The 26,640-nt window shown below is 34.3% G+C and overlaps 1 protein-coding gene across 4 annotated transcripts; it reads left to right on the forward strand.

The window, feature by feature from the left end:
- The first annotated feature begins 1,259 nt into the window (after positions 1–1,259).
- Positions 1,260–24,773, forward strand: LOC109112795 (dystrobrevin beta-like). Of its 4 annotated transcripts, none has more exons than XM_042778284.1 (21): positions 1,260–1,297; positions 4,475–4,539; positions 4,635–4,715; positions 5,442–5,655; positions 5,904–5,989; positions 6,270–6,424; positions 7,900–8,005; positions 8,135–8,301; positions 9,190–9,314; positions 10,822–10,893; positions 14,112–14,198; positions 14,287–14,377; positions 14,637–14,710; positions 14,813–14,926; positions 16,319–16,415; positions 17,590–17,610; positions 19,147–19,318; positions 19,675–19,764; positions 20,730–20,783; positions 23,286–23,316; positions 23,406–24,773. In XM_042778284.1, exons 1-20 carry the CDS (start codon positions 1,260–1,262, stop codon positions 23,288–23,290), a joined length of 1,914 nt encoding a protein of 637 aa, XP_042634218.1. In that variant the 3' UTR covers positions 23,291–23,316; positions 23,406–24,773. The 4 variants fall into 4 exon arrangements, with proteins under 4 accessions (XP_042634218.1, XP_042634219.1, XP_042634220.1 ...); XM_042778285.1 differs by having other exon boundaries at positions 20,733–20,783; XM_042778286.1 differs by lacking the exon at positions 17,590–17,610.
- The last annotated feature ends 1,867 nt before the right edge of the window (positions 24,774–26,640 follow it).

Here is a 26,640-nt window from a genome sequence, read left to right on the forward strand (position 1 = left end):
GATTCAATTTAGGAAATGCGTTATATTGTTATATAACACATAATAATGTTTTGTGTTGGCTCTATTAATGTTGGCATGTCAAGTAAAAAAACATTTTTGTTGAGCTTTGGACTGTAGCCGTTGTTTCATAACTGCTCACAGCAGTGAACCAATAGTATCTGGCAGTATTATTAATATCTGTCTGTAATATTAATATCTGAGAGCATTAGTCAGTGTGAGTATAGCAGCAGCATTCTGTTCTGGTTTGGTTTCCGAGGGGCCGTGATGTCTGAAGTGAGCTGAGCGGCTCAACTCTGGGTTTGGTTCTGAACTGAATGCAGGTATGAATGGAGGTTCGAGAATGAACTGCATCAGCACAGGCTAAAATCTGCCCGACCACACACACGTCTGAAGTGAGCTGCTTATCATAATAGTTTTCCACTTATAGTGTGTGAGTGAAAGGTCAAATTCAGTTTGGGCGGCTGACAGAATAAATTATTTTTTTAAAGTAAAATTCAATGTGTTTGGGCGGCTGACAGGAATAGTAAACTCACTGCCGCCCGTCTGTGTGACTCCTCCTCTCTTTCCACTTTGAGGGTGTTTGTGTTTTTGAGATGAAATGGATGGTGGGTTTAATGAAATACATTAGACAACTGGAGTGTGTTTCTGTGATGCATCAGCTGGCATTATGGGCTGGTTTCTTCACCTCAGCACTTTTCTCTTGAGAATTGTGTGCTGTTTGTGGATTCATGCATCAAATGTCAGTTTAGTCATTCGCCTTAAAATAGAAATAGAATCATCTTTTTCCTGTATCAAATGTATGGCAACACCAGTTTTCAACACCAGTTTCCCACTGAATCCATGAAATGCATGCAGGATATATATATGTATGTATGTGTATATATATATATATATATGTATGTATAATCATATATAGTATGTACGTAATTAAATGCGTTAAAAAAAAAATGCAAATGGTTGTGTGTATCTATATATATGTTTGTATTATTGATTATTTAAATGTTGTGTATCTATATATATGTCATATAGGTTTATATAATTGTTTTTTTTTTTTTTTTTTTTTTTTTTTTTTTTTATATATAATTTTTTTTTTGGTGTGGGATTTTTAGATGTGTTTATATATATAATTTTTTTTTTGCACCCAGATTTTTAAACCGTCTGTTCTGGACACGTGTGTGTGTGGACTGAAACTGAAGTGAGCTAAACACACACATTTCTGATCATCTTGCTTTCTGAATGCAGTTTTCAGGGAGGTTTTGATGCTTTCACACAGACTGACCTCCACCACAGAGATCAGGTATACTAATGACACATAATTGTGTAACTAATGACAGGTGTTTCCTCTTAAAGGGGTGGTTGGTTTTATAGGGCTGTGCACAAAAATCGAGTACGATTTTCACTGCGCATCTCATCAGTAAAGACGCTCCTGTAATCCTAGTATATATCCCCACTTTGAGGGTGTTTGTGTTTGTGCAAAGACCACGGGTGAGTTTAACAACAAATCCTGCCCAGTTGCTTCTCAAAACTAGTAAAAAACTAGCCCAATCGCGTGTTCCAGTGTGTTTCCCCGGTATAAAAATTGCATCCCGGGGTTTCTTCATATAAAGTTTTTTTTTCTCTGGCATCCAATTGTCTTGGTAAAAATTCTCATTTTAGGCGATAAATATCAGTTTTCATTGGTATTGGGGCGCTTCAACCCGCGGACAAATGAAACACACCGCAGACTGTGTCAAACACTGGTTCAGGTGGAGCGCATGAAACTACACAGCAGGCCGTATGGTCTACCGACAAGCTATACAAAATCGCTTTCAAAATCGAGAAAGAATCGCCTGCGATTTGCAAATCAATTGTGTGTAGACTGTCAGTGAATTACGGCTCTGTATGTAGTAAATTGCCAACCAGTGTTGCCAAAGTCTGTGGTTGTTTTTCCATGTTGCGCGGGTTGTGAAGCGACCCCAATACCAATAACGTGATATTTAGCCCCTAAAATGTGAATATTACCAAGGAAACCCTGCCGAAAAACGTACACTTTAACACCGGGATGCAATTTTTATAGGGGAACCTCCTCGAAACGTGTGATTTATCTGCTAGTTTTGGACTGTGTTTGAGAAGCAAACTGCAGGACACACACATTGTGAAAATCTCGGCAACTTCCTGATCTGAACGCACGTGATGCTTCACCTGATATACTACACAGATTTACAGGAGCGTCTTTACTGAGGTGAGATCCTCTTGAAAATCGTCTTATTCGTTTTTTGCACAGCCCTACTCTTAAAGGGGTGGTTGACTGTTTTTTTGATTGTGTTTTATGGGGTGAAGTAAACATTTTTCACATAATTTATCTTTATTCCGCACCGCTCTGTCCCTTCTCCTATAAACGTGCTGATCATTTCCTGCTTTTATGAAGCCCCTCCCTCAGAAATACACGATGGGCTCTGATTGGTTAGCTAGCCCAGTGTGTTGTAATTGGCTAAACCGCCTCTAGTGCGCGTCTAAACGTCCTGCCCCTCACCTCAGCGGCATGTGCTCCAGTTGTATTGTAAACAATGGCGTTGTCTATATTGCTTATCAATTTGAGCCCGATTGAGACGCAGAGGATATTAGTGAAGAGGATTGCGCAGAACCTGTGCAAGCACGGCTCTTAATGGTATGTTTTTTGTTTGTTGTTGTCTTATACTTTTAGATACGCTCTTATTTGTAAATGCTTCTGCTTCTGTTAGCTTTTAATATACGGTAATATCCTGATTAAACCTTTTATACAGTACGGTAACCTCACGCTCGTACATGTATAGCGCTTCTCATAGCTATGTGAAGATAAGTGTATAAATGGAACAGTTCATTGTTTGAGCTGAGCTGAATGAGAGAGAGATGCAGAGCAGGACGCGAGGAACAGTATTAAGAACCGCTGCTTTAGAAACATTAATTTTGAATCTTGTGAATCCATTAGAATCGTTAGAAGACAGAGTCGTGGAAAGTTTGGGTCCTCTGCTGAAGTGGGTGTGTTTGTGTGTGTTGATGATCTTTAGCGTGTCTGTGTGATGAGTGTTAATGTGAGTTCAGGACTCTGGAATGTTTTAGCAGTGAGGTGCTGTGTGTCTGGATCGACTGTTTGAGAAATTATTCCCACTCAAGTGTGAGTTCACACAGAAACTTAGAAGTTCAAATAAAAGGATTTTAAGGTAATGAAGATAGAAAAGTTGAAGAAGACAGTGAATGAAGAACAGAATGACTTCTTACTGAGTCAGTTTTAGTTGAGTTGTCAGTGTTTGTGCCACTGTGTCCCAGGGGATTATGGGTAAGTCTCCAGAGACCCTCAAATCCCCGCAGGAATGTGTGTACACATGCTTCACTGCTTTGCAGTAAGCAGAGAGAGATTTGGTTCTCTTCTTAAAGATGCAACTGAAATTCAGTTGCGTGGCAGCTGTCAATGAGTGTCACAAAAAGTCATTTTTAACAGGTTTTTGGCACATCTGGTTGCTGTAGTGTTCTGGGTGGTTGCTACTTGCTCGGTGAATATTTAACTCACTGTGTTTTCAAATTGTTAAGAGGGTTGAAATCTTGCATTTGCCAAAATTTCTCTGTTTTGACTTTTCTTACCCATTCAGATTTTTAAGCTTTCCCCTATAATATTTTAACAATTAAATATAAAAGTGTTAAATTCATGTAAATAAATGTTAAAATCAGAAAAATATATAAATATTTACAATTAATTTCATGTTTATTTGCATTTATGCAATTTTTACTATGACAATTAACATTTTAGATAAAAATCCAGTGCATTTTCTTTTTCCAAAAAATTATATTTTATTTGTTTATATTTAGTTCAAATTTGGTTAAGATCAGAATGTGTAATTAATATTTTTCATTATGATCTAAATCCAGCTTTATTGGGTGCCATTACTATTTGAGATCATTATGTAACAAAAATCCCATTACCATCATATTTCATTACCATCATGCATGGTTTAAAAAAACTCACACTGTTACATATCATGCAAAAATTTGTCTTTTTCATTAATTTGTTTGTTTGTTTGTTCATTCATTCATTCATTCATTCAGTCAGTTAATTTAGTTACAGAACAAGAAGAAAACTTCATTACCATCATGCATGGTTTAAAAAAATACATTATACATTGTTCGTTACATTATTATTATTTTTTTTTACAATACAAGAAAAAATCCATTACCATCACATTTCTTTACCATCATTATGCAAAAATTCATGTCTTTATTTATTTTAGGAACACAAAAAAGTTACATTGCCATCATGCTTGTTTATTTTTTTATTTTTATTTTTTTTATTGCAATACAAGAAGAAATAATAAAAAATCCACTTGAACATTGATCAAGGCCTTGATGTGACAGTTTTACGTTCTTGAAATGTTTGAAAGCAGTCATTTGTTTCAAGATATCAAAAGTGCTTCTAATTGAATAATCACCCGTCTATGGTTAATTTCTCTCTGTGTGTCTCTAGGATGATAGAGGACAGGTGGACGGGGAATGTCATGGCCGACAGGAAGCAGATCTTCACGGATATGAGTGAGTGCCGCCCACCAACCACATGACCTTTGACCCCTATTGCATGTGTTCATAAGCTAGTGCATCTGAATATAAATGTGACTTTGATTCTTCAGAGACGCAGAATTATGACACCATCCGTCTGTCCACATACCGCACTGCCTGCAAGCTCAGATTCATTCAGAAGAAATGCAACCGTGAGTATCAGTCACTTTAAAACACAACTGACTAATGTTGCAAAAGATGCATTTATTAGTGTTGTTTGTGAGTTCAAAAATAAACTCACCATTTGGGCAGCAAAGTTGGGCGTCAGTAAGATTTTCTTTTTTTTTTTGTAAAGAAACTGATTTTCTTAGTTTTCTTAAACAAGGATGCATTAAATTGATCAAAAGTGACAGTAAAACATTTATAATGTTACAAAAGATTTCTATTTCAAATAAATGCTGTTCTTTTGAACTTTCTATTCCTCAAAGGACCCTGAAAAAATTTAGGTTAAGCAGCAAAACTGTTTTTGACATTAATAATAATCAGAAATATTTCTCGAGCACCAAATCAGCGTATTAGAATGATTTCTGAAGGATCATGTGACACTGAAGACTGGAGTAATGATGATGAAAATTCAGCTTTGCATCACAGGAATAAATTACACTTTAATATATATTCAAATAGAAAACTTAAAACAGTTTTTACTGTATTGTGATTACATAAATGCGGCCTTGGTGAGCAGAAGAGACTTCTTTCATAAACATTAAAAATCTTGACCCCAACATTTTTGAATGGTAACGTACATTTAAAATGACACTGGGCTCCAATTTCAAGTTTAAAAGTAAGTTCTTCGTTCCACATGTTTAGAGTAATCTGGACTGACATGGTAAGTTTTATTATCATGTAATTCTCTATATTTCATGTATTTTCTCTCTCAGTGCATCTGGTGGATGTGTGGAACATGATCGAGGCGTTCCGTGACAACGGTCTGAACACGCTGGACGTCTGTACCGAGATCAGCATGGCTCAGCTGGAGACCATCATCACCTGCATCTACCAGCAGCTAAACAAACGGCTGCCCACCACACACCAGATCAACGTCCAGCACAGCACCAGCCTGCTGCTCAACTTCATGCTGGCGGCACACAACAGGTGAAAGTGTGTTTGCAAAAGTTTGGTCAAATTCATCACAAAGTGACATTAAAGACATTTAGAATGTTACAAAAGACTTCTATTTCAAATAACTGTCTATTCATTAAAGAATTCAGAACAAATGTGTCATGGTTTCTGCAGAAATATAAAGCAGCACAACGGTTTTTAACATTGATAATAATAATAAATGTTTCTTGATCAGCAAATCAGCATCAGTTCATTTGACGGTGAAACTGTGTGTTTTGCAGTGATGCTCAGGGAAGGCTGATGGTGTTTTCAGTGAAAGTGATGCTCTCAGTACTGTGTGGAGGGAAACTGGTTGATAAACTTCGCTGTAAGTTCATTCATCGATTTCAGCAGGTGTCGCCCACTAGTGGACAAATCAAATCAAGTCAATTATTTAGTGCTTTATACAATACAAATTGTTTCAAAGCAGCTTCACAGAAATGACAGAATCAATGATGCAAATCTTCAAATATGAGACATTCAAATTCTGCTCTACAGAAGACAATAGTGTCATTATTTAGCTCAGGGTTGTTGATGATTATATGCATATTAATACTCATTAACATGCTTCTTGGCCTGTATAACAAGTGTGGTTGTGTGTGTGTTAGATATTTTCTCTCAGATATCAGATACTCATGGTGCGATGGTGATGTCCAAGTTTGACCACTTCCTGCAGGAAGGGCTGAAGCTGCCCACTGCCGTGTTTGAGGGGCCCTCGTTCGGCTACATGGATCACTTTGCCAGATCCTGCTTTCCTCAACAAGTAACAATTCCACACATGTTTCCATGCTTTTGTGTTTGCTAATCCTTACTATTATTGCTCATATAGGGTTAGTTATCTGGACAAACCCAGAACATTGACTGTTAGACTGCATGACTGATCATTTGTGCTGCAGAATTAGCAATGGAGTAGTAATACTTTAAATCATGCAGCCTGATGAAGTGATCAGATTTACAGTTTTAACTTGGTGAAGGGTTCTCAATTCTGGAAAAATCATAATCACAATTATTTTGGTCAGCATAAAGATCACAGTTATTTAACACGATTGCTCATTGATTTTTGGAAAGCCAGATCATGCATTTATTGAACTTGAATTGAACTTCTTTTTTATATTGTCTTTGTAACAGTCAGTTTACTTGGGTTTCAATTATAATTTAACTGAAAAACAAATTTTACAAAAGTTTAAAAATTAGATAAAAATACATTGTCTTAAACGCTCAGAATACCTTAGCTGCCACGTAGCAACAGCATAGTAGTGTCCAAAACACTCAGAATTCCATAGCAGCACCCAAGCAACAGCATAGCAGTGACCTAAACACCCTAGCAACCACATAGCAACAGCACAGCAGGCCCCTAAACTCTCAGAATACCATAGCAACCACATAGCAACACCCTAGCAACAGCATAGCAGTGTTCAAAACACTCAGAATACCATAGCAACAGCATAGCAGTGCCCAAAACACTGAGAATACCTTAGCAACCACACAGCAACACCCTAGCAACAGCATAGCAGTGTCCAAAACACTGAGAATACCTTAGCAACCACATAGCAACACCCTAGCAACAGCATAGCAGTGTCCAAAATGCTCAGAATACCTTAGCAACCACATAGCAACAGCATAGCAGTGTCCAAAACACTGAGAATACCATAGCAACAGCATAGCAGTGCCCAAAACACTGAGAATACCTTAGCAACCACACAGCAACACCTTAGCAACAGCATAGCAGTGCCCAAAACACTGAGAATACCTTAGCAACCACACAGCAACACCCTAGCAACAGCATAGCAGTGTCCAAAACACTGAGAATACCTTAGCAACCACATAGCAGCACCCTAGCAATGGCGTAGCAGTGTCCAAAATGCTCAGAATACCTTAGCAACCACATAACAACAGCATAGCAGTGTCCAAAATGCTCAAATACCATAGCAACAACATAGCAGTGCTTTAAACACTCAGCATATCTTAGCAACTACAAAGCAACTGCATAGCAGTGTCCAAAATGCTCAAAATACCTTAGCAACCACGTAGAAACACCCTAGCTACAGCATAGCAGTGTCCTTAACACTCAGAATACCTTTTATCATATAACAAAACCCTTGACTAGCGACAGCAGGTTTTGCACAAGAAAAGTACCACTCACGTATTTGTCAGAACATGCAGAATGTGTAAATGTGCCATAGTTTGTCATCAATGTCTTTTTGAGTCTCTCTCTGTGTGTGTGTGTGTGTTTAACAGAAGAAGGTGATGCTGAACATGTTTCTGGATACTCTGATGTCAGATTCTCCTCCTCAGTGTCTCATCTGGCTTCCTCTGCTGCATCGGCTGGCAAACGTTGAGAACGGTAACACACACACACTGAATAATATACGCGCTTAATTATTCATATTACTCAGACTTATTTATGCTGGCATGACAAAGCTAGAACTCCGTGAACATTCATTCCAGCACACTGAATCTCTCTCTTTCTCAGTCCATCATCGGGTGGCGTGTTCTTTCTGTCGGTCGGAGGGCATGACGGGATTCCGTTATCGCTGTCAGCAGTGCTTTAACTATCAGCTGTGTCAGAACTGTTTTTGGCGAGGTCATGCAAGCGGAAACCACAACAACCAGCACGAGATGAAGGAGCATTCGTCCTGGGTGAGGATCAGCTACAGCTGTCATGTCATACTTTGTGTATATTTATATATATTTTTTGTAGTACGATACTAATAAAGATTTTTGCACTAAAAACAGTCATAATTTAGTTATGTCACTTTCCACCATCTAGGAACATGGAAAACCAGGAAATATCATGGAATTTTTTATTGGAATTAATAAAAAAAGAATGAAATCATGGAAGTTAATAAAATTATAAAAGTTTTCTTTTAAAAGTTCAAATTTACATTTCTGCACTACCGTTCAAAAGTTTGGGGTTGGTAGGATTTTTAAAAAGTCTTTAATGCTCACTAAGGCTGCATTTGTTTGATTAAAAATACAGTAACAGTAATATTATGAAATATTATTATGATTTAAAATAACTGTTTTCTGTTTCAGTTTATTGTAAAGTGTAATTTATTCCTGTGATGCAAAGCTGTATTTTCAGCATCATTACTCCAGTCTTCAGTGTCACATGATCCTTCAGAAATCATTCTGATATGCTGATTTGCTGCTCAGGAGACATTTATTATTATTATTATCAATGTTGAGAATATTTGTGCTGCTTAATATTTTTGTGAATTTTTTTTGTAACATTATAAATGTATTTACTGTCACTTTTGATCAATTTAATGTATCCTTGCTGAATAAAATAATTAATTTCTTTAAATAAATCTGACTAACCCCAAACTTTTATGGTTGTTTTAATGTTTTCATGGTGCTTTATATTGTGCAGGCTGGAAAACCATTGAAATGTCTATACTAAACTTATTTCTTTATGCAAATGAATCTGTTGCTTAATCCAAAAACAATGCAACAAAATACAAGCGGAAACTTTTCATGTCTTTGGACTTTCAATTTTGGTTCCTTATATTTGTGTGTTTGTTCCAGAAATCTCCAGCTAAGAAGCTGGGTCGTGCCATCAGTAAATCCTTGGGCTGTGTGCCGAGCAGAGAGCCGTCCCACCCCGTCTACCCAGAATACCCAGAGAAACCCCTCAACCTGTCCAATATAGTGTAAGACAGTCTCACACACACACACACACACACTCAGTCCTCTGTCTGTTGGGATTGTTTCTATTGGTTCCCAGCATCACATGATCACATTGTCTCTGTGGACACACTGATGAGAGTCAGACAGAAACACTTGACAGAGACAGACAGACAGAAAAGGAGTTTGCTTTTATTATCTGCTTGCAGACGTGAGGTCAGTTAAGATTTTGTCTTCATTTTGGTGTCTGTTTGTCTCGATCTGTCTGTTTTCCCAGGAATCCCGCTCTGTCTCTCTCTGTCTGTGTTGCTTCAGTCTCTTAGTTTTGCATGACTGACCTGTGTGTGTGTGTGTGTGTGTGTGTGTGTGTGTGTGTGTGTGTGTGTGTGTGTGTTTGGGTCAGTTGAACAGTATAATGTTTAATTTATTCTGAATGCATGTGTGTGTGTGTATGAGAGAGAGAGAGAAAGTATGTATAAATTGTTTTGAAGGTGTCTATGAACTTTTATTTACATCAATCAAGATTTTAGGTTAAAGTGTACATGAACGTATAATGGAAAGTAACTGTGTTATGACTAGTTAATAATTATTTGACGCTTTTCTCAATTTTAATCACCTTTTAGTTGTTTTGTAGTTCACTACAAATATGACATTTTTTATTACAATTGCAGATATTCCCCATCTCTCAATAAATGTGAAACTATGCTAGAATAATGATAAAAACAATCAAAATGTTGTCTCATATAGTTATTGACATATATTATGAAATACTACTTAATATTAAATTATGTCGGTATTACATATTACACAGCTGTGCATCTTGAAAAAAAATCTGCTGATTTGCAAAAATATTACTAATGTTAATATTACTAAATGATATCTAATTTGCTGGTGCTGAGATCAATTATATCTTTCCATCACATCGTTTTTTTGTTGTTTTTTCCCTTTTCTTTCTAAGAATGAAAAATCTTCATTCTCATTTTGTAAAAAAAAAATGTATGTAATGTAATTTTTTTAAATGATATATTTGACCTCAGCATCATTGAATTAGTTAATATTTAGTGTATATGTGTGTATGTATCAGCAACACAAATCAGACAAATTAACAAGCAGTCAAATGTCAAAAGTTTCCATTTTAATGACAAAAAGAAGCATTAATTTATAATAATTTATAATTGAATCTGCAATTTGCAAAGGAGTGAAAAAAATGCAATTGATTTGAATTGAACATATATTTGTAAACTGGCTTATAGGAATGCTGTCTTTTGATCTTTATAGTGTTTTTTTCTGGTGATTAAGGGATAATACAAAACTTCTTCACCTTACGAATGGTTGTCAAAAGCAAAAAAGCTATTAAATGGATCATATTTTGTGAGAAAGTGTGACATGCTCAAGCAAAATACTGTTTTTGAAATCAGCACCTCAAAATTGGTGAGAAACAAATATTGGATTGCAAATATGATGCAGGGTGGTTTTGTTTTGTTACATATATATAACGATATTATTGTGTCTCTTTTTTTTTTTTTTCTCTAGTCCTCCCCGTCCAATAGGAAACATGAATGAACCAGTTCTGCCCCCGTCTGCAGGCCCCAGCCCCACTAAGAGGTGAGCACCTGCTCTTCACCTTTGACCTTTTAAACGAGTCAGTTTATATTGTTTTATGTTTGAGAAGTTTTTTTTTTTTAAATCTCTGTTACGATACTCAAATTTAGAGCTAAAACATTCAGCTAAAACTTTTATAAATTCTTCTACATACAAATTTCAAAATAATTTTAACAATATCATACTGTACATCATGTTGTGATGCCTGTAATCATGTTGTAAAAATACAAACTATTTATTTTAATAATTAGTGTCTCTTAATTTTCTTTTCTTTTTTTTCTGTTTTTTTTTGTAAATCTATTTTAGATTTATAAAATCAGCCATCTATTGGTTATTGGGAGCATGAATATAATCAATATTTAATTATAAGTTTAATATCAGCACTTCCATGGTCCAAAACTAACTTTTTACCTCACCTGATAATAGCTGGTGAAAAATTACCAGCCATGAATATTTTTTACAGGACATGAAACTTAACATGTTCATTAAAATGTTCTTACCAAACAAACTATGACTACTATTACTCCTTAGGGCTGAATGATGAGGATTTTTCTGTAAAAAATTGTTGTAATTTATAATGCAATTTTTTTTTAAGTCTCTGATACATTAATTAATAATTCATGAGGAAAGAGAAATGTTTAATTTCGCTTCTCAACAACACTAATATTTTACTCTTAAATATAAAAAACAAAAACTGGTAGGTGTTGTTACTCGAACTTTGCTGGGAAGGCAATTTAATTAAAAAGGGTTGACCTTTTTTATCTTAAGCAATTTTATGTACAGGAAAGCATCATTTCCAATACATTTTTCTCTAAAATGAATTTGCAATAGAAGACCCCTCATGGTGGTTTGGCTCTAATATCACATCTTGAATGGAAAAAAATGGCTTCAATAAAATGGTTAAAAAACAAGTTTTGTTTTGGAAGATTTAACCTAAAAATCATATTTTAGTGATATTTTTGTGTGTAGTTTAATAAAGTCTCTCTCTCTCTCTCTCTCTCTCTCTCTCTCTCTCTCTCTCTCTCTCTCTCTCTCTCTCTATCTATCTATCTATCTATCTATATATACATATACAGTCAAACCAAAAATGTTTCAGACACCAGATATCATTTTTGATATTATTTTTTCTAGTGGGTGCAGGACACTATAGTTCATTTATGTAAGTGAGGATAGCAAAATAAAGTAAACTGTGGCATATTATATCCATAATTCGGACTACCAATAAAACTAATTAAAATTTGGGACCGAAAATTATTCAGACACTTTGACCTGACCATGTTTTGCTTACAGTTTTTTTCAATTGCTAACAAGCGTTTACCAATACTTAAAGTACTTTTTCTAAACTCTTAACACAGCAGCACACCTACATCAAACAATTAGCCAAATAGTTAGCCAAAACCACATTTTGTTAAATAAATACAAACTCTACCTTTCAAAATGCTGAATACCTTTTTCTACATATACTAACTCTATCAAAACACAGCAAACCCAATTCAAAATTGAGTTATTTGGACAAAACATTAGCACTACATTTCTATCCAATAGGAACATATAGTCAATCATAGCACAGTGACTGTCAAAATACTAACAGTTGATGGCTTTACAAAAACTGCATTACTTTCTTGTACATGTTTGATATACATGTTTCAGTTCTACCTGCATATAGACAATATAAAAATCCATTGTTTTTTGTAATTTAGTTAACTTCAACTGAAACCCATTTTACATGTTTAAGTGTTGAATGTGTTCATTCTTGGAAAAATACTATCTAAAACTGAATGAGTCATTACTTTATAGAATGTACAATAGAAAAAATAGCATCATCTATGCAGAAATTCAATTGGAACCTTGATTGAAATTGCTCACCAGTGGGTGGGGGTTGGATGTGGATGGTGCCCCACGGTAGCTGATGCCAGTGATCAACAAAAATTACAACATACATGGCCTTTGGTTACTATGCAAGTTTGTTTCCGTCACAGGTTCTTGATTGAAATTAAACAGTAATGTTTGTGAACTTTTTATCTCACAATTTGGACTTCTATTCTTGGAATTGCAAGTTTACATCTTGCAATTTAGACTTTATCAGAATTGTGAGATAAAATCACAATTGCAAGAAATAAAAGTCAGAACTGTGAGATGAAACAAAGTCACAATTACCCTTTACCCTTTATATTCTGTGGCAGAAATAAGCTTTCATAGGTTCCACATGTGTAAGAGGGAAAAACAAACAAACAAACATAAAACTGCACAGTCCAGCACACATTCTTACCCCCTCCCTTACCTCCTACCCTTTATATTCTGTGGCAGCTTCCTCTGATCCAACTATTCCTCTCCCTCTCCCAGGCATTATTTTTTTCTCTCTCTGATTCTTTGTGTTGTTCTGCATCCACAAACCAATTCAAAGAGGTTTTTTTTACTCTGTTGATGTAATGGAAAGAGCATCAACACCTGACTATTCCTCCAACTGAGACTGGAATCAGCTATTTCTAAATATTTTAGTCATCTGTTACTTAAAAATGCTTATCAGTTGTTACAATATTTTATATAGAGATATTTTTTAAAATACTTTTGAGTTGCTGTTGTTGCAGAAGTAGAGGCTTTACACTATATTTAAACTTTGGAACATTAGGTCTTCATTTCTGTCATGCTGTGTTTAAGCATTTGTAAAAAGATAAGAAAGATCTATGATTTTGGTATGGGGTAAGTTTATGTGAAAAGAAAATGTAAGCATTTTAGAAACATGTTAATTTACTGAATATTGTGTGAAAACAACATGAATTGTGTTAAAGGTGTGGTCACAACAGACTGATGTTGTGCTAATTGTGTATAGTGTTTTAAAAATGTGACGACAGATTGGACAAAAACATGTTAGCAATTGAAAAAAAATGTAAGTGTTATCTGACATTATCAAGATGGATTTGTTCTGACAGTTCTTGTCATATTTTACTACCATTGTCTAAACTGTGACAATGTGAGAAATGTTGAAGGTGTCTGAATAAATTTTGGTTTGACTAATAAATACCAGCTGTTATTATTATTATTTTAATACATTTTTATTTGATGAAATTGTAAAAATGTAACAAATTATGTTATTAAATTACAGCCTTAATTTTGGTGCATTCCTAATAGAAATTAGAGACTAAGCAGTGTTACAGTACAGCCCACTCATACAAAAACTGTAATTTGCAATTAAATTTAATTTTGTCTGTGTGTGTGTTTAGACCGCCGACCTTAGCCACAGCTCAGCGTATGAATGAGGAACACGCTCTGATCGCGGCATATGTGAACAAACTCCAGAGCAGCCCACGGTAAGTGTGTGTGTGTGTCAGCTGAGGTTATTTAGGGTTTTGTAAATGTAATAACATTTTCTGTGTGTGTGTGTGTGTGTGTTTGTAGTGCGTTAGACAGTGCTAGCCGAACGGATGAAGAGCACAAACTCATCGCTCGTTACGCCTCTCGTCTGGCCACGGATCCTGGACACACAGGAGTGAGTTACACACGTTTGCTATCTCTTTTCAGATTATGCTCACTACAGACATACAAGATGCCGTCTTGCATTAAGAAAATCTCTAATGACTTAATGAATAATTTTTACCTTTAAGTTCACCCCTAAAGAAACGTTTATGAAGCGTTAAGTCAGATTTAGCTTCCTTTTTGGGACAGTTTTGTCTCCAAACTATAGCTAAGCAAATGCACACAGTAAAACAGTCATGTTTCTTTGTTCCTGCTGCTCTTGTGAATCACAGAGACCTTCAGACTTCAGCTACAACATGAACAAACAGCAGAGAGAACTGATCATGCAGCTGGAGAACAAGAACAGGTACTCATGCTCACAGCTGCATATGAAAATTTACATCCAGTTTTTGCTTTTGGATTTTAGTCTCAGTGAGTGTGTAAAGGATAATTCTGTGTGTGTTTTCAGGGAGATTTTGCAGGAGATCCAGCGTTTGCGAGCAGAGCATGAACAGGCATGTCAGCCGACTCCAGAGAGAGTCCAACAAAACCCGACCCTGCTGGCAGAACTCAGACAGCTCAGGTAACACACACACACACACACATGTTGGGTTTTTTGTTTTATGGGGACGTTCCAGAGACAAGGGTTTTTATACTGTACAAACTGTAATTTGTATCCCCTAACCCTAAATGCAACCCTCACAGAAAACTCTGCATTTTTACATTTTTTAAAAAAAAACATCATTTTGTATGATGTATAAGCTGTTTTCCTCAAAGGGACCAAAGAAATGTCTTCACAAGGCCAAAAAATTCAGGTTTTTCTATCCTTGTAGGGACTTTTGGTCCTTACAACATAGGGTTTATCCGGACCACACACACACACACACTGAGCACAGATATGACGCAGATGTTTGCAGACTCAGTCTCTGCATGCCTTTTTATTTTAGACATTGCAAGATATTCGTTATAATTTCTTTTAAATATTATTTTGGCTATTAGTGTTATTTCAGTATAATTGAAATAGGATTGTAGTTTTATTCTTATTAAAATGTTTTCATTTTAGTTAAAGTACTTTTCTTTTAGTTATAGTACTTATGTCTTTTTTTATATATATCTACATAGTTTTTGCTCATTTTAATTTTAGTTTTAGTCGTTTTAGCAGCCTACATCAAGTTAAACTTAATGAAAATGAGAAATGTTTCCTTAGCAACTGAATTGAACACATTTTAGCATGTGCTAATGTTTTTTCATGTAAAAATGAAGTTAAGTGTGTTAACATTAGTTAATGCACTGTGAATCAACATGAACAATGAACAACTGTATTTTTATTAACAAAGGTTAATAAATGTTGTAAAAAATATATTTGTAATTGTTAGTTCATGTTAATTCTTTAACTAATGTTAGCAAAAGATAACTTGTAAAATGTTACCATTGTTTTTATTTATTATTATAAAAGATTATTGACTTACAAGATTATTTACAGTCAAAGAACTGTTGGGTTAATGTCATATAATCATAAAATTATTTGTTCACTGGAAGAAAATGTGTTTTCTGTCATGGCAAATCATTCATTCATTTGAACTAATGATTAAATGAATAAAAACACATTTGTTTGTTTGTTTCACTATAATTTTTCTAGACAGTTTTAATGTTTTTTTTTTTTTTTTATTGCCATTATTCTCTTTGACTTCTCCCATTAGATCAGTTTAACTTGTCGAAATTGTGTAAAAGTGTTTTTTTTCTGCAAGTTTTGAGGTTTACATTTTTGAAAACATATTGTCAAATGAATGCCAGATATGTCAAAAAGCAACTTTAAGAGACAATTTGCAGCGCTTCTCACAATGTAAAAAAATTCTTCCAAAGCAAGTTGTGTTTTAAATCTGTAAGATGGTTTTACTTTAGGGTTTGGCTCTAATAATCACCATCCTGTCAGAAATCGTTGTGTCTGAGAGAGGTCTGTGTTTGTGTGTTTTAGGCAGAGGAAGGATGAGCTGGAGCAGAGGATGTCGTCTCTTCAGGAGAGCAGGAGAGAGCTCATGGTGCAGCTGGAAGGACTCATGAAACTACTGAAGGTACACCAGACACACAGAGCAAGACCGGACACCACAACAGGACAAAAGCAAACGCTCTTTAAAGGGGTCATGAATTGAGAAATCAACACTTACTTGAGCTTTTGATATAAAAGAGGTCATCGTACCGAAAGAACTGAACTGAATACGTCCTTTTTACTAAAATAAAAGCTTTTATTGACACCAGACCCAGCGAACGCCAGATCCTGGAATGTGCCTTCCTATGACGTAATAGATAGCTTAAACACACCTCCTTATTCTTTAGCCCCGCCCACTGATTGGCGCATGACATAGTAGGGAAATAACAAGTGGCGCTAAACTGGATAATGCAACAAAGCATTAAAAGATTGTTAAAGATCGCAAAATATTGTGCAGTGCCTGGTTGTGGAAGAATTTATTCGCTGCATAACCTTCCTTCAGATTCAAATATTAGGAATGCATGGTTGAACTTTATTTCTAATGAAGTTTCAGCTCACGTGAGTAAAACATTGAGCATTTGGCTCCATTTCACCGCGGACTCCTTTGTAAACAAGACACAGGTTAACGCAGGATTTGCAGAGAGACTGAGATTGAGAAAGCAGTGCTGTGCCGTCTATATTGGATGCGACAGGAATGGCGCTATGTGCCTCTATTGCTTTGTTAGAGATCGCTTGATATGTCCTGATTATGTGTATTTGTCTAAAGTCACAGGGGGCTCCAACTATGAAGTATATAGCTTGTCAAACAGACAGAAAGTTAGTTTACTATGCAAAACTGTTATTCAATCATAGCAGTGGGCGTTTACTTCCAAGTCTTTAATGCAGCACGCTCATAAAAACCCAGCTTTCTGGAGCCGGACTCAAAACCAGGGAAGAAAATAGCATTACTTATTGATTTTGATGTTTTTTTTAATGTAAAAACCACGCAAACGTCATAAGTGGACCTCAGACAACAGTATTATTAAAATAATAATAATAGAAAAAAGCCAGTTCATGACCCCTTGTAGTGCATTGTAATATTTCTGCCACTGGAGGGCGTCACTCTCTTTGCTGCTGTCTTTTCTAACATACTTGATCTAGTTTTCCACTTTTAATTTCATCTCTTTATGGATTAGAGTTTATAGTGTTAATACTTGCTCTCAGTCATCTGTTTTTCACTCCCTCTGTTCTTTTCCTCCATCTCTGTCCTGTTCCTGCAGGATGAGGAGCAGAGACAAGCTGTGAGTGTGTGTTTCACTGCGCATGTCAGAGAAATTACTGTGTGATTTCATAAAAGACTCATTTCGCCATGTTCATTTAAAGGTCTCTTACACAAATAAATATGCAGATAAATAGAATGGTTTTAAGGTTCTACAGCATTAATCTCATATTGCTCTTAAAAGTTGCTAATAAGTTTCTAAAGAATCACAATGCCATAATGTATAGTAACTAAGGCTTTTATAAAACATAGCAGCTTCAAAATTCAAACTTGACTTGACTGAGTGTAATTTATCTTATAGAACTAAACGTGCAAGTCTCTTCATATAATATAATTATCACAGATATTGTTTTATTCATAAATTAAAATTTCCTATTGTCAAAATCCATAGGAAATTCTGGGCTGGCCTAAAAATGTAGGATCTACTATGTGTACAGTATATTTTACATATATTTTATATTTTTTACATATATTTTATATTTTATTTTACATATATTTTAAGTGCATTTCATGGCAAAGCATGACAAAAATAACAACATCCAGTCAAACCAATGAAGTAAAATAAAACTCAGCTTGTGTTCGGCAGAATTATTATTATTATTATTGTTAACTAAAATTAAAACATTCAAAATGGTAAGGCAAGTGAAATAAAGCTAAAATAAAATATAAAGTTTAAATTAAATATTTACTTAAAAAAATTAAATTAGAAATATTGCCTTGGCAACTAACTGAAATAAATATGAAAGCTAAATTACTAAAATTACTTAAACTAAAACTGAAATAAGTATAAAATTAAATATAAATATTAAAAAACAGCACGTAAAAATGACAAAAAAAATTCAACATAAAATTTCTAAAATTAGAATGAAAAACTGAAAATATTAAAATAAAGGCTAATTTAAAATATTAATCATGTATCAATATATATCAATATACATGAGCATAGTATATAAATAATACTAAAATAACACTGATGCTCGTAACTAATCATAACTAATATGATTTCCATCTTTTAAAAATGGTGTTTGTTGTTTTTTAATATTTTTATTAGTGTATTAGTATGTGTATATGGGTATTTGAATGTGTGTTTTTTTTTTTTGTTTATTGTTTATGTGTGAGTGATAGTTCAGTGTCTCTCATTTGTTTATATAAAAGTTATTTTCCATTGTTTTTCATTTATTAGTATTTATTTATTTCTTTTTTTTTTTAAGTTTAAATTGTTTTGTCTTTTGTGTGTCTGCTGTAAGTTCTTACAAAATAATAATACATCTTCTCACGTGTTAGTAACAGCACATATTTTAAGACTTAAGTTTTCCATTAACAGGTGTCTTGTTTTGTTTTCAGAAATTATTTTAAATAATTCAATAATTTAAATGATCTTTGCCATTAGCTGTATTTTTCTCTCAGTCTCCCTTATTTCATGAGTTTGGCTTTAGTTTCGCAGAGAGAATTCATGCATGTAAACACATTGTGAAATCAGTCAGTAGTTTTAAGCGCTGGGAGAAACGTATAGCAGGTGCATCTTGTAAGATACTAAGTTTTTGTTCTCTCTCTTCAGGCTCAAGCCGCTGGCTCCTCCCCCAGCCACACCTCCCCTCGTTCTGTGCCGATGCCCATTCGCTCTCCTTCCGCAGGCTCCACCCCCACATATGCAGGCCACACCCCCACCCACGGGCCCCAGGACTCTTTAGCTGGAGTGGGTGGAGATGTTCAGGAAGCATTTGCTCAGGGTAACATCTTCATTTACAACTAAATACAGAGACTATTGCGTTTTTTTTTTTTTTTTTTCTGATGAGCAACAAGAATTTTTGTTGTTCACATGATTCAGATTGTTGGGGAATTGGGTAGCCCCGCCCATTTTGACATCTCATTAGTCTGAAATAGTTGGTCTGTATATTAAACATCATATATGTTATTTTGTTGTTATTTTGTTGTTGACAGACTAAATATTTCGAAATATGTCACTTCATACATGTTAGATGGTGTAACAGTTGAATGATTTTATCAAGTTTTTATCCTTTATCAACTCAATAAACCTACAAAACATTGTCATAATTTGGACATTCTATGTGTTTGGATCCTACAGGACCTCGCAGAAACCTGCGAAATGATCTCCTGGTGGCAGCAGACTCCATCACAAACACCGTGTCGTCGCTGGTCAAAGAGCTCAACTCCGGTACGATCATGATGCATTGTGGGTAGTTTGTGTTCTCACAGCTGTGACAGAGAAATGGTGTGAGAATTTCAGGTTACCTAAAAAAAAATTTTTGACTGAAAGAAACTGACATAAAATATATTTAAAAATTATTTTATTTCTGCTAAATGCCAAACGGACATTCCTCATTATTTAGTTTAACTTGATTTATTAAAATAATTAAAACTTAAATAAAAATTTATATAAAATATAGACATATTTAAAAAAAACTTATTAAAATTACAAGACAAAATGAAAAAACTTTAACTAAAATTAAAATGAAAGCAAGCTTTAAAAAAAATAAATAAAAAATCCCATAATAAAAACCATGATAGTATCTCAGTTATACTTAAATACCACTGATATGATTCATTTATTAATTAATATTTAATAATATTTTAATTTGCTTTAATTTGTATATTTTCAGTTTTCATTTCCACTTTAGTTTACATTTAAGTACATTTGTTAGGTGCTTTTGTATTTTTTATTATTTTTTGTTTAATATTTATATTTTAGCAATTTTTTTAGTTTTCAATTTTAGTTTTAGTAATTTTAGTACTTCTAAATTAAACTTATTTTATTTCAGTTAGTTGCCGAGGCAACATTTCTGATTTTCATTTAATGTAATTACTGTTATTATTTTTTCAGCTTTATTTAAATGAATTAAAACTATTTGTATTAAATTATTAACTAAAATATGAAACAATAAATATTAAAACAATAGTTTTTTAGTTTTAATAATTTTAAAGTAAACAATAACAACACTTAAATTGTCAAAATTGTATTGGAGTATATAATGATTATTAATTCACTTATTTTTATGTACAAATATAATATCTATCTATCTATCTATCTATATATATATAATATATATATCTATCTATATATATATATATATATATATATATATATATATATATATATATATTCTCTTCTGTTGTCTTTAGTAGAAGATGGAGGAGAGGAGGATGAGAGACTGCTGCAGAATGGCAAAGACAGAGGTATAACCCATCGCATCAGAACTATGTTTCCCAGAATGCATCTGTGCTCTTGAATGCAGACCTCTTTCAGTCGCTCTCGTTACATGAACTTCAATGATTTCATGAGATTAATCCTCTCAGCACACAACAAAAGCTCATAATGTTTTACGGGGCGGGTGTGTGTGTGTCTGGCGTGTGTCTGTGCTGTCTGAGGGGGCTCATTAATGCTTAATTACTCGTTAGTATTAACAAGGAGGCTGTTTACGAGTGTGTGGAGGGGTGCTGGATGTTTTTTTAACCACTTCCTGTAGGGTCAGAGGGGTCCTACGCACTGAACCTTTATGAGCCGAACCCGTACTGGGAAACACCTTCATTATAGCGCTCGTTCGTTCTCTTTCTTTACTGTGTTCATTCATCTCTCCATCCAGCTCCGCCGCTCATGTTTTATTGGTCTGCTTCTGATGGCCTTTCTCTGCTAGTTTCAGACGCCATCAGTCAAATTAGACTGAGCAGACGTTTGCTTAAAATTGCTGTAGCTGGAATCATTTCCTGAGTGAATATATTTTGGAGAGCAGCACTTTAATAAGGGCCCTGGTAAAATGTCCTAATGACTTATACTTACGGTATCTTGCATCAGGCTCATTTTATTTTGAAAGAATTCATTTGAAATAAATGTCCCTAGACAAAAAAAAAAGGTACAAAATTGTATTGGAGCATCTCAAACTAAATTAACAGAGATTTCTGCGAATATTGATTTTTCAATTATCAGTTTTTTTTTTATTGTTGTTTTTTGAAAGAGATTAAAAAAAAAAAAAAAAAAAAACACACACAGCCATTAAAGATTTGTAATGTTTTTAAAAATGTCTCTAATGCTCACCAAGGCATTTATTTGACCAAAAATACAGTAAAAACAGTAATATTGTGAAATATTATTACATTTAAAATAACAGTTTTTAATTTGAATATATTTTAAAATGTAATTTATTCCTGTGATGCAAAGCTGAATTTTCAGCATCATTACTCCAGTCTTCAGTGTCACATGATCCTTCAGAAATCATAATAATATACTGATTTGCTGCTCAGGAAAAATTTCTAATTATTATCCATGTTGAAAACAGTTTAGCTGCTTCATATTTTTGTGGAAACCATGATACTTTAAAAAAATAAAAGGTTTAAAAGAACAGCATTTATTTGAAATAGAAATATTTTGTAAGATTATAAATGTCTTTACTGTCATTTTTGATCAGTTGAATACGTCCTTGATGAATGAAAGAAATAATTTCTTTAAAAACATAAAAATCTTACCGACCTCAAAATTGGTGGCAATCACTGTTAGGAACATAAAAACGTAAAGAAAAAAGTTACTGTCTTTTTGATGTGTTAATGTTTTGTTAATGAAGCTGATGTCAGCAGTTTATTTTTGTCATTATTTATGCACATGCTAAGGAGGGACACAAAAGCCAACTGTTTTATGTGCACAATTGTTCTACACTGTATAAAAAGTGAAGTAGGTCTGTTTAATTAAAAACACTGTGTAGGTTATACAAAGGTTGAGGAAACAAGGTGGTAGATTATCTACTCAATTACTGTACTGAGCTGAAGCAGCTTTACTAATTCCAGATAAGAGTATTAATGGATCCCCAGAGACCTCCAGACAACATCTCTCTGTGGGTCTAAATATTACAGCTTTTACAGTATGTTAGCAGACGTCTCGTGCAAGATATTTTCTTTATTAACCCTATAAAGCCTACTGTATCTTATTTGATAGGCAAACTTCTAAGGCCTTTAGATGATCAAAACTGCTGAAAAACCTGTTGTACATGATATGCAACATGCCTTCTGTTGCCTGACTCATAGCTTATACTTTTTAGCAAGTAAAAAAGCATTTAAGTCTTTTACATTATTAGTAATGTTAGTATTGAACACTTGACTGAAGCAACTTAGGTTTACTTGATTATCCATGCATATCTTTTTAGAAGGATTATGTTAAAATGTGAATCTCAAATATGATTTAGTTTCATCATATGTTTTGAAACTTTGATCATAAAACTAAACATTTAAATTTCATCTCACTAAGACATATTATATGGAGATATAGAGTAACAACAACTGATAAATATATGCATTTCATGTAAGTAGTCTGTTATACTGTTGTAAAGATCATTGATTTACATTACAAACTGTCAGAGTTTCGTGTTACTTTTTGGCATTTAAATATCAGCACCTTATTTGCTCAGTTTGGGCCTCTGAATAAAACTGAAGTGTGTTTCACACTTCCTTGAGTTTGCGCTCCATATTCTCACTATATCATATTATATGAGCCATAAAAGCCTGATGTGTCAAATATGACAAAACAAAAAACACATGGTTTTTATTTATTTATTTATTTAGTCTAAAGGTTTAATATACTGTTCTATTTCAGAAAATTAGATCTTTAAGAATATTATTTCATATGTCAGGCTTTACTGGGTTAAAATGAGTCTTTGACTTTAAAATGACAATTTTGTATTTTTGTTTTTTCAGGTTAAGCCAAATATGAAGCAAGCAGTGCCATGTGAGTATTACACAGCATTATATCTGTAGGGGTGTTGCTTTGTTCAATTTGAATATTCAAATGAATAGGTTTTTTTTGCATTATTTCAGGTGTGGCGTCTCCATGCAAACGCATTATCACCACAAAGACAATGACCTCTGAACCCAGACTCAGCCAATCAGAGAGAGAGTTCAGGGATTCGAGTTCCTGTGGATTGCTTGAGAAGGAAAATGTTTTGTTGTTTTCAATGTTTTTATGCTTCTTTGTTTTGAGATAGAGATGCAGTTTTAAGAGGTCTGTGTTGCACACCTGCTAATTTGACTAGCTATGCTCGTTTGATTTTGTAGCTGATTTTGTTAGAGTTTAAAAGCTTTTGAAAAACCGATGCACTCAAATACATGTCAAATCTGTCGAGAACGAGACTGAGGTGGAAACGGAATGGAAAGGAATGCAATAGAAAGTGATGCATGATTGAAGGATGAGTGTGATGAGTTGATTGGCTGGCAGAGGTATGTGGGCGTGGTTTGTTCGATGTGGGTGTGGTCATGTTGAATTCGAAGACCCAGTTGCTGCAAATGCAGTATAAATGACCTTCTAAAGGAAATAAATTAAAGAAAAGGGTCAAGTTCAGTACTTTAATTTATTTTCGATTCACTTTTTTAATTTATTTTCAGCAGGCGGACCGTATGTTAGCAGCTTTTCAGTGTACATTTGAGGAAATATTTTGGTTATTTCAAATTTTCAGATTTTTCAAGTCCGATAAAGCATTTATGTATATTTAAGATCAAATTGATTTAGTTTTATAGATTTTCCAATAGGTACTTTACTTAAGAGGCAGATTATGTACTGTGCTCCTATTACTGGAGAGTTTTACCCGCTGTTAATTTTGAAGCAGTGTTTGTAGACAATATTTCCTGTTAACGGACATTTCTTAGCTACAAGCATTGCACACACACACGTCTGATCTGCTGTGTTTTTCTGGAGGTGTGTATGTGTATTTGTGTGCCTCTCTATAGTTGTGTGTTTGTGCAAAGCTGGAATGTGAATCAAATTGATAACTTCATTTCATTTTAATCTTAGATATCTGCCAAAAATGAGTTGTTGATTTAGTTTGTTTGAAGTATTTCATCTTGTTATTTACTCCTATAAAAATTTGCTGTGTTTTTTGTTTGTGCCAAATCCATTCATGGACACATTTGTTTCTGGACCTCTGCGTCGTATGATTCTACCTGCGGTACACAAGGCTTAATGACATCACTTCCTGTGCCCTTCGGGTCAAGAGCTCTTCTGTGAAAGCTGGCTGGTTTGGTGGCGGCGATCATTACGGTGCCGGTAACTGCAGTGTTTCGCTCTGTACACCAAACAGATTTTTCATATTTTTTAAGAAGCAAATTTTGCAGAAATGAGGCTGTGATTTACACGCATGTAATTTCATGTGATGATTTGTTGTTCAGAATAAATGATATTATAAAAACAAAGCTTTCTTTAATATAGAAGCCTGTTTCCTCCACAGAATTAAACAAAAATGACTTTTTATCATTCATTATTTTTCTTTTAACAATTCTAAGAAAAAAGTCAGAATTGTGAAATATAAACTCAAAATTCTGAAAAAGTAAAAATTGTGAGAACACAGAGTTTTGAGAAAATTATGAGTCTGCAAATTCTTTGTGTATATCTTGCCATTTTGAGGAAAAAAAAGTTTATTTGTTTCTTTAATTTTGCTTGTGTGGTTTTCCTTCAGGTCCCATAAAGGCCTTCAGTGTAATATAATGCTCTCAGTGGTTGCTGCCAAAATTGCATACTACTTCTATGCACAAAAAGCATGTGCTTCTCTGATGATGGGACAGTATATACATTTATGTATATAGTATTTGTAGGGCAGGACGCCAAGATCCAGATGATTCCGTTTGCATGAGTTTTTCCTGCACATTTGTTCTTCTCTTGTCACAGAGAAGTGAGATCTGAGAGCTGTAAACTCCTCACTGAGTACCTGTGTGACAGACAGACAGGGTCTTGACACTCTGCCAGCGTGAGCAGGCGTGACGTGGAGTGAATTTTAATGAGAGCAGCATGAACAGACGTGTACGCTGGGGGAAATCTGTGTGTGACAGAATAAGATGCTGCAGAGATTCACTCAAGGACACCATTCCTCGTCTGTCTCGCTCGCCCTATCTGTCTGTCTCTCTCTCTTACAGTTATATTATTCTGTGTTTTGGCCCTTTGTTGGTACCATGGTACAGTGATGGTATCAAATGTTAATATTTTGATGTATACAATGGTACTACAATTAGCATCTTTAAAGTACTTTTAAAGAACACCATGATAAATGTGGAAAAATATGTGTGTTTGTGTGAGTGTGTACCTCTTACCACAATCTTTTGAAAGGTAGTGCAATGATTTCCACATATATTATGCAGTAAAAACTGTTTTTCTAATATATGGGGTTTGGGGCGGGGCAAAAGTATCAATTATTATATTATTATTATTTTAATTTATTATATTAATTTAAACAATTATTATCAAACAATTATTTATACTGTGTGTATATCAAACTGCATGTTTTCTGTGTAAAAATAAGGGTATTTTTGGCTTTGGACTAAGACAAAAAGCCAAAATGCAAATTCATTCTCTCTTCATTCTTTCGCTTTTCGCCAGGAATGTAGCCATTTCCTCAGTAACCGCGGTAAACAAAGCAGCGCAGCACCTGATTTTGCAATATTTATTCAATTAAACCATAGCCTTTTCAAGTGTTAGCTATATCTCAATTTGCATGATTTTTTTTTTCTTTTTTTTTTTTTTTTTCACCGGAGCACCACCTGAGTCTTCTCCCCCCATCCCATTTCTACCAGTGATCCTTTCCTTTCTGCGGTAGTCATGACTGTTGTAGGTTGCCAAGTTGAGGAGACAAATGGGTTGAAATTTGTATGTATCAATTGTGTGAGAAGGATGCATTTCATGCAAGATCTGGCAACTGGGCAACCTTGGGTTAGATAGATAGATAGATAGATAGATAATGTATAGGTACAATGATATAGAAATAGTAATGTATATGTACAATGATAAATTTAGGCAATATTATTAATTTAATTTCTTTTCTGGCAATTTTGTAATTAAAGCACACACACACACAAAGAAGCTGGGAACACTATATAGAGGTGCTTCTCAATAAATTAGAATGTCGAGGAAAAGTTCATTTATTTCAGTAATTCAACTCAAATTGTGAAACTTGTGTATTAAATAAATTCAATGCACAAAGACTGAAGTAGTTTAAGTCTTTGGTTCTTTTAATTATAATGATTTTGGCTCACATTTAACAAAAACCCTCCAATTCACGATCTCAACAAA

This window comes from Cyprinus carpio, chromosome A20, assembly GCF_018340385.1.
Source record: "Cyprinus carpio isolate SPL01 chromosome A20, ASM1834038v1, whole genome shotgun sequence".
Classification (NCBI taxonomy): domain Eukaryota; kingdom Metazoa; phylum Chordata; class Actinopteri; order Cypriniformes; family Cyprinidae; genus Cyprinus; species Cyprinus carpio.

Excerpts from the sequence above, each read along its gene's own strand:
- LOC109112795 (XM_042778284.1), top strand. The coding sequence starts at position 1,260 with ATGCTTTCACACAGACTGACCTCCACCACAGAGATCAG. Across the intron at positions 6,425-7,899 it reads GATCCTGCTTTCCTCAACAA|AAGAAGGTGATGCTGAACAT; the intron begins GTAACAATTCCA and ends TGTGTTTAACAG. Across the intron at positions 19,765-20,729 it reads GGTCAAAGAGCTCAACTCCG|TAGAAGATGGAGGAGAGGAG; the intron begins GTACGATCATGA and ends TGTTGTCTTTAG.